General features: G+C 40.6%; 2 protein-coding genes across 2 annotated transcripts; both read left to right on the top strand.

Annotated features, from left to right (window-relative positions):
• Nucleotides 1-5,783: 5,783 nt before the first annotated feature.
• On the top strand, nt 5,784-7,095 carry LOC137636037 (uncharacterized). Its single transcript, XM_068368470.1, has 2 exons — nt 5,784-6,863; nt 7,087-7,095. Exons 1-2 carry the CDS (start codon nt 5,784-5,786, stop codon nt 7,093-7,095), a joined length of 1,089 nt encoding a protein of 362 aa, XP_068224571.1.
• Nucleotides 7,096-7,109: 14 nt separating this feature from the next.
• On the top strand, nt 7,110-7,994 carry LOC137636026 (germ cell nuclear acidic protein-like). Its single transcript, XM_068368468.1, has one exon. It carries the CDS (start codon nt 7,110-7,112, stop codon nt 7,992-7,994), a length of 885 nt encoding a protein of 294 aa, XP_068224569.1.
• The last annotated feature ends 869 nt before the right edge of the window (nt 7,995-8,863 follow it).

Raw genomic sequence — 8,863 nt, 5'->3', positions numbered from 1 at the left:
TAACAAGAATATCGTACGAGACAAAATAATTAGGAATACTAAAATCACTGCCATTGCCCAAGAGGGCAGAAAGCTCAGGATCCTGGAAGACCTACTTATCCAGCAAAAAAGCCAACTATCAATATGACCTGAGTGATGCTCCTTCTCCCCTCCTGCCACAGGGACACTGTTCAACTACTTGCTAATACCGACAAGGACACAGATAATCAGTGGCCCAGCAGCTTGCCCGTGACCAAGACTATCTCAGCGAACGCCTCAACCAATCAGCAGACAGCACAGGAGTCTCGGGATGTGGAATCTGAATGGCAAAACAGCTTGCCTGGCTCTGATCCCCGCTTAAGCAGCGCACTACATTGGAAACCTTTGCCGGACCAGCTAAGACCCCAAATCCTCCCAACCTTGACAACTGTGAGTGGAGCAACAGCCTGACTGAAATGAGCCCATTCCTGCCGAGTGCCTTAGCAAATGATAGAGCAGCTCCATCCCAGACTAGATATGGACTCCACCAAGGAGAACCAATCAGAAGACAGTGCTTGACTTGACGAACCAGCTTCAGCAGTATAAATAAAGCCAACCAGCCACATCTATTCAGTCTTACCCCAAAGATGAGAGAAGCAATATGGCATCCTCTCGAAAAATATTGTAGGTGATCTAACAATCGATTTTGAATGTATATTTTCATAGTAAAGTTATAATAATTCTTTTATGCAATTTGGTTCCTCCACTGATGTTCTACATAGTACAGCTACTAGTGGAATGCAGTATTGCTGAGAAAAAGAAGATTTGAGCCATTGAGTAGCTCAATTACAAGATAAATGCCTCTACAAACACCTATCTTTTTCAATAAAACTTTCTTAAATGAGGTCTACTACCTAAGTACACTAACTTCAAGCTGCAAGGCCCCTCAGCCCGAAAATATCCGAGGACCAGCAACTACAAAAGGACCCTCCTTCCGACATAACTCGATGCAAAGAAGAAAATGATAAGCTATACGCACATTGGAGTTGCCTGGAGGAGGATTGAACTGACATCAGGCGATGAGTCTACAGCCCCTTGAAGGGACTTGAGCAGCTCTCGATGAGTTGTACTCAAAGGACACTCCCGATTAAGATATTTCAACTTTCTCCTCTACGCCCACTCAGGACAAGATCCTCAAGTTAGGCTTGAATTTCCATCTTACATCTCGCCCAAGACCCACAGACAACAGTCTAGAAGTTCAACTCCTGATTGACTCCATACTCAACCAACAAGAGAAAGGCACCCTCCAAATTACTGATACTTTCCAGACCTCCTGTTTGCGGAGGCCCTCACAGACCATGGCCAGTACACTAGCGGCAATGTTTCCTAGGACATGAAGGCCATCACCAAGGAACTTCAGAAATAAGCTGATGTTACTGTTCAGAGAGCTGACAAGATTGCAGCTTTCGTCCTACTTAATACTCAGGACTACCGCTCTATAATCAGCCAATATCCTACATTGACGTATCAACTTTCCAAGAGGCTCAAATCTCCCCTCACTAAATATGTACCTGAAAAACACAGCATGATCTCTTCTGTGGATTCCCTGACTACCATCAAAGGACATATCAGCGCAGAAGTCAGTGTTTTACTCATCGTTGAATCCATTTTTACTAATGTTCAAGTAGATGAGACCATCGAACTGATTCTAGATAGAGTTTACAGGGACACTACAACCCAGCTCAACATCCAGAAGCTCACATTTCGCATCCTCCTGGATATATGTACTAAGAAGGCCCCATTCACCACCCACTGAAGACACACGTACCTACAAAAAGAGGATGCAAAGATAGGCTTCCCCCTCGGCGTCCTATTCACCAATTTACACATGGGTGTTGTCAAAGAGCGAGTTTTTGCTCGTGTAGATCTTCCTGAAATATATTTCCGCTATATTGACGACATCTTTGTGAAAGACCCCTTCTCTTAACACATTACAAAACTATGTAGGATCCTTGAAGAATACAGTTCCCTAAGATTTATGCTGGAACATCATAATATTAGCTATCTTACCTTCATGGGTGTACTGGTCCCACTAAAAACAAGACATCTACTATTAGAGCTTACGTTTGTCGGGCCATCTTTCATTGTTTTTCCTGGACAGAGACCCACAAGGAGCTGGGTAAGGATACTCAGGTACTCTTGAACAATGGTTACTAGAATAGAACTAGTAGGTCAACAGAAAAGCCAAACGAGCTATAAACAGCTGGTATGAGACAAAGCCCAGCAGCGAGAATACTACTTTCAGAGTTAAACTTTACTGTAAAGGTATTAAGTACTGTCAATATCAATAGGATGAGAAGGCTATGGAAGACATAATAAAAATGCTAAAATCACTTACTATGAGACTACAAGAAAAAGATCCCTCACCAGGAAGAACAACCTGACCCCTCTTGTGCAGGACTTTCTTATGAGGTCCAACGTAGTCTATTCTTATCAATGTCCATTCCATGGATAATCCGGCCATTATATTTGAATGACTATGATTCACCTCTCCAGAAGATTGCCCTGCAACGTCTAACTGATTGCAATTAAAGTGCACCATCTCCTTGTGCATAATCAGCTTTGGTTTATTTAAAAGTTTAAATGTTTTAATGTCGTTCGAGAATAATATTCTGTCGACATTGGGTTATGTGAAAGAATGAACAAAAGGGTATGATTTTTTAAATACCAAAATGAACTCAGAATCATTATTTTGACATTTATATTTATTTTTTGAACTAAAATGTTGTTATGTAAATGTACTGTGAATACCAAAAAGATGAAAAAGTCATTAGAGACATAATAAAGAACCACGTCTCCCCTGGGGATGAAAACACAGAGGTCAAGCCACCAAAACGAGGTCTCTCATCACGAAGAACAACCAAGCCCTGTCTAGTCATGACATTCTTAGACAGACCAGCATGGTCTATTCCTACATATGCCTTGTTCCAAGATGCTCTGGACGTTACACAGGAATGGCCACCATGCGTTTGTCCAAGAAACTCTCATGTCGCGTTTGATAAGGTGCCCTTAGATATCGGGCCCTCCACGTCCACAACAACAACATTAAACGTGAGGAAATAACTAAGAACACCAAGATCATAACCCGAGCTCCAGATAGCAAGAGACTTTAAATACTTAAAGCTCTACTCATACAGAGAGAAAAACCGGCACTTAATACAACCCAGGAAATGTTCCTCCTCCCCTACTGTTGCAGGAACAACACACTGAGGAGTAACCCTACCAAGCATGACATCTATAACCAAGACACTCTACCCATCAAGACACCAACGACCAAGACAGCTTTGATCAGCGACAGGACAGCCTGCTTAGTCTGCATACCCTCGGCAAAGCGCTCCCAACCATCAGAGCCCAGCTATCAGAGGACAAGATGGAGACTCATCACTCATTAACTTGTATACATTACTGTAAAACCTTGATTCGTCAAATATTCCTGAATTTGACTACCCTCCATGAAGGATGACTTTTGTCCAATTACTGGTTATATGCAGTAATTAGGAAAAGAAGATAATAAGAGCCCTTGCGAAAACAGAGTATAAGATCAATGCAACTGAGGCAGCTATTATTCTTAACAAAACTATTATTATTATTATTATTATTATTATTATTATTATTATTATTATTATTATTATTATTATTATTATTATTATTATTATTATTAGCTAAGCTATAACCCTGGTTGGAAATGTAGAATGCTGTAAGCCCAGGGGCTCCAACAGCAAAAAGTAGCCGTGGGAAAAAGAAACAAGGAAATAAATAAACTAAAGGAGAAGTAATGAACAATTAAAATAAAATATTCCAAGAACAGTAACAACAATAAAATTGGTCTTTCATGCGTAAACTATAAACTAATATATTTATATCAGTCAGTTCAACATGAATATATTTGGTTCAAGTTTGAACTTTAGAAGTTCCACTGATTCAACTTCTCAATCCGGTTTTGTAACTGCTGGTTCTGTAAATCTGACAGAAATTAAAGTTGGTCAAAAAAAAAAAAAAAAAAAAAAAAAAAAAAAAAAAAAAAAAAAAGACTGGAGTTACACCTGGAGCAAATAGACTGAGATGACTTATTATCTTTACATGTACAGGTAAAATTATATTTCTCTAATTAACTTTTACCTTCGATTGAAGTGTTTTCTTCTCGTTACTTCTTTAATACTCTTATATCTTTCTGTTAAGATTGAAAAAAAAAAACATTTACTTGAGTGCAAAGTCAGATTGTTCTGAAAGTCTGGCTATTTCCAAGAAATTCTTTTTAATTCTTATATTTTTTTTCTGAAATCCCCATATTTATTTTCATTTATTCGTGATTTGTGCGTGTGTGTTGTTTTTTAGTTTACGCAAAAGAATAAAAAAAAAATTGGATCCATTCATATATTTGTGAAAGTCAGGAATCACTCTAAATTTATCTCTATACTTTGACAATAATCATTGTTGCTTCAAAAAAGTCAATAAATAAAATACAAAAATTATCTTGCAAGAATAAGATAGAATCTACTTTTCCACATATGAGGCTCAAAATGACACAATTTTTTTTTTTTTTAGCGTTTAGATAAAATCACAGCGCAAATAATGGAAACCAATAATTATTTAAACAAATTCTTGAAATAATTTTGCCATGAAAAACAGTTTGGTCCCAAAAGTGCTCATCAATTTCCGTATATTATGCCGATTAATTCCATTTAAAAATGATGAAAACCATTTAACTACAATTTCTGCATGATGGTTTAAGGTTGGCAAAATATATTTCCTCGCATTTCCGGTTTTAGAAATCAATCAAAACAAAGTACAATTTTTCACTCATTAAATTCCGGTAAATGTTTTCCATTTTTCAATCCTTCTCATGAAAGATGATTCTGCGGAGGAAAATATGTTTCCAGCTTCAGAATTTATTAACGTTTTAATTAACGACTGATGGACTACTGCGGAATACCTTCTTTCTATTTCGTTATGTATTATTCTACTGTTAATAGGAGCCTGATTCTGCATGTTTACATTGGCGTGAGTGAACTTACATCTCTCTTTTGGGTAATTTTGAGCCTAAGAGGAATTTATTCCCAGAATGAAATGATTTTTTTAGGTCTTGAAATGTTCGTTATTTAAAACTAGATCTTTATAATATTTTGACCGCAATCTTTACGACAATGACTTTAAACGAGTATGCCTAATTTTCAATTTGATCTTTTCTGATCGTGAACGTTTTTTATTTATTTGTGAGTGTGATCTTCAGGATCGTACCTTTTCTGACAAATATCCTTCGCTCATAACCTTTTACGTAATATGAATCTTCAATTTAAGGAATAGTCAATCTTTCGCAAGTAAATTCATTAATTAAAAGAAGTGTCACCTAACTTCAGCGAGGAAATGCCGGACTCATGAACCAAGATTTCATCTAGTCAACAATCCATAAGTCTTTTCACATTATGCCTAACTTCCTTTCTTAAACAGGATACAGAATGAACGTGTTTATTTTTGTTATTTATATCGGTTACATAAGGTGCTGCGGGATTGATGTTTTTATTGATTTTAGGTTTTCTGGCATTCTGACATCAACAGTCATTTGTCGCTGACCTTCGATATCAGGATGCATGAAAACCTGACCTTCAATGTCAGGATTCCAGAAAATCTGACCTTCAATGACCAGATTCCAGAAAATCTGACCTTCGATGTTAGGATTCCAGAAAAACTTGCCCTTCGATGTTAGGATTCCAGAAAACCTGACCTTCAATATCAGGATTCCAGAAAACCTGACCTTCAATGTCAGAATGCCAGAAAACCTGGCTTTCGATGTCAGGATTCCAGAAATTCTGACCTTCAATGTCAGGATACCAGAAAATCTGACCTTCAATGTCAGGATTCCTGGAAACCTGACCTTTGATGTCAGGATTCCAGAAAACCTGACCTTCAATGTTAGGATGCCAGAAAACCTGACCTTCGATGTCAGGATTCCAGAATCCAAAAAAACCAACCTTCGTTGTCAGGATGCCAGAAACCTGACCTTCGATGTTAGGATTCCAGAAAACCTGACCTTTGATGTCTGGATGCCAGAAAACCTGACCTTCGATGTCAGGATTCCAGAAAACCTGACTTTCGATGTCAGGATGCCAGAAAACCTGACTTTCGATGCCAGGATTCCGGAAAACCTGACCTTCGATGTCGGGATGACAGAAAACCGGACCTTCCATGTCAGGATGCCAGAAAATCTGACCTTCGATGTCAGGATGCCAGAGAACCTGACCTTCCATGTCAGGATGCCAGAAAACATGACGTTCGATGTCAGGATGCCAGGAAACCTAACCTTCCATATCAGGATGCCAGAAAACCTAACCTTCCATGTCAGGATGCCAGAAAATCTGATCTTCGATGTCAGGATGCCAGAAAACCTGACCTTCGATGTAAGGATTCCAGAAAACCTGACCTTCGATGTCAGTATTCCAGAAAACCTGACCTTCGATGTCAGGATGCCCGAAAACCTGACCTTCCATGTCAGGATGCCAGAAAACATGACCTTTCATGTCAGGATGCCAGAAAATCTGACCTTCGATGTCAGGATGCCAGAAAACCTGACCTTCGATGTCAGAATTCCAGAAAACCTGACCTTCGATGTCAGTATTCCAGAAAACCTGACCTTCGATGTCAGGATGCCTGAAAACCTGACCTTCCATGTCAGGATGCCAGAAAACCTGACCTTCCATGTCAGGATGCCAGAAAATCGGACCTTCGATGTCAGGATGCCAGAAAACCTGACCTTCGATGTCAGTATTCCAGAAAACCTGACCTTCGATGTCAGGATTCCAGAAAACCAGACCTTCAATGTCAGGATTCCAGAAAACCTGACCTTCGATGTCAGGATGCCAGAGAACCTGACGTTCGATGTCAGGATGCCAGAAAACCTGACGTTCGATGTCAGGATGCCAGGAAACCTAACCTTCCATGTCAGGATGCCAGAAAACCTAAGCTTCCATGTCAGGATGCCAGAAAATCTGATCTTCGATGTCAGGATGCCAGAAAACCTGACCTTCGATGTAAGGATTCCAGAAAACCTGACCTTCGATGTCAGTATTCCAGGAAACCTGACCTTCGATGTCAGGATGCCCGAAAACCTGACCTTCCATGTCAGGATGCCAGAAAACATGACCTTTCATGTCAGGATGCCAGAAAATCTGACCTTCGATGTCAGGATGCCAGAAAACCTGACCTTCGATGTCAGAATTCCAGAAAACCTGACCTTCGATGTCAGTATTCCAGAAAACCTGACCTTCGATGTCAGGATGCCTGAAAACCTGACCTTCCATGTCAGGATGCCAGAAAACCTGACCTTCCATGTCAGGATGCCAGAAAATCGGACCTTCGATGTCAGGATGCCAGAAAACCTGACCTTCGATGTCAGTATTCCAGAAAACCTGACCTTCGATGTCAGGATTCCAGAAAACCAGACCTTCGATGTCAGGATTCCAGAAAACCTGACCTTCGATGTCAGTATTCCAGAAAATCTGACCTTCGATGTCAGGATGCCAGAAAACCTGACGTTCCATGTCAGGATTCCAGAAAACCTGACCTTCCATGTCAGGATGCCAGAAAATCTGACCTTCGATGTCAGGATTCCAGAAGACCTGACCTTCGATGTCAGTATTCCAGAAAACCTGACCTTCGATGTCAAGATGCCCGAAAACCTGACCTTCAATGTCAGGATGCCAGAAAATCTGACCTTCAATGTCAAAATTCCAGAAAATCTGACCTTCAATGTCAGGATGCCAGAAAACCCAACCTTCCATGTTAGGATTCCAGAAAACCAAAGACCTGACCTTCGATGTGGAGATGCCAGAAAACCTGACCTTCCATGTCAGGATGCCAGAAAATCTGACCTTCCATGTCAGGATGCCAGAAAACCTGACCTTCAATGTCAGGATTCCAGAAAATCTGACCTTCGATGTCAGTATTCCAGAAAACCTGACCTTCGATGTCAGGATGCCTGAAAACCTTACCTTCGATGTCAGGATTTCAGAAAACCTGACCTTTGATGTCAGGATGCCAGAAAACCTGACCTTTGATGTCAGAATTCCAGAAAACCTGACCTTCGATGTCAGGATGCCAGAAAACCGGACCTTCGTTGTCAAGATTCCAGAAAGCCTGACCTTCCATTTCAGGATTCTAGAAAACCTGACCTTCGATGTCAGAATTCCAGAAAAGCTGACCTTCGATGTCAGGATGCCAGAAAACCTGACCTTCGATGTCAGAATTCCAGAAAACCTGACCTTCAATGTCAGGATGCCAGAAAACCTGACCTTCGATGTCAGGATTCTAGAAAACCTGACCTTCCATGTCAGGATCACAGAAAACCTGACCTTCGATGTCAGGATGCCAGAAAACCTGACCTTCGATGTCAGGATTCCAGAAAACCTGACCTTCGATGTGAGTATTCCAGAAAACCTGACCTTCGATGTCAGGATGCCTGAAAAGCTGACCTTCGATGTCAGGATTCCAGAAAACCTGACCTTCCATGTCAGGATGCCAGAAAACCTGACCTTTGATGTCAGGATTCCAGAAAACCGGACCTTCGATGTCAGGATGCCAGAAAACCCGACCTTCGATGTCAGGATGCCAGAAAACCTGACCTTCTATGTCAGGATGCCAGAAAATCTGATCTTCGATGTCAGGATGCCAGAAAACCTGACCTTCGATGTCAGGATGCCAGAAAGCCTGACCTTCGATATAAGGATTCCAGAAAAGCTGACCTTCGATGCCAGGATGCCAGAAAACCTGACCTTCGATGTCAGGATTCCAGAAAACCTGACCTTCGATGTCAGGATAACAGAAAACCTAAAATCAATAAAAAAAATCAATC

This window comes from Palaemon carinicauda, chromosome 3 (genome assembly GCF_036898095.1).
Source record: "Palaemon carinicauda isolate YSFRI2023 chromosome 3, ASM3689809v2, whole genome shotgun sequence".
NCBI lineage: Eukaryota > Metazoa > Arthropoda > Malacostraca > Decapoda > Palaemonidae > Palaemon > Palaemon carinicauda.
The sequence above is the reverse complement of the archived record's forward strand: the minus strand, read 5'-3'. Positions and strand labels throughout refer to the sequence as shown.

Bases quoted from the DNA above. Each gene is read 5' to 3' on its own strand.
- LOC137636037 (XM_068368470.1), top strand. From the start codon at position 5,784: ATGCCAGAAAACCTGGCTTTCGATGTCAGGATTCCAGAAATTCTGACC.
- LOC137636026 (XM_068368468.1), top strand. From the start codon at position 7,110: ATGCCCGAAAACCTGACCTTCCATGTCAGGATGCCAGAAAACATGACC.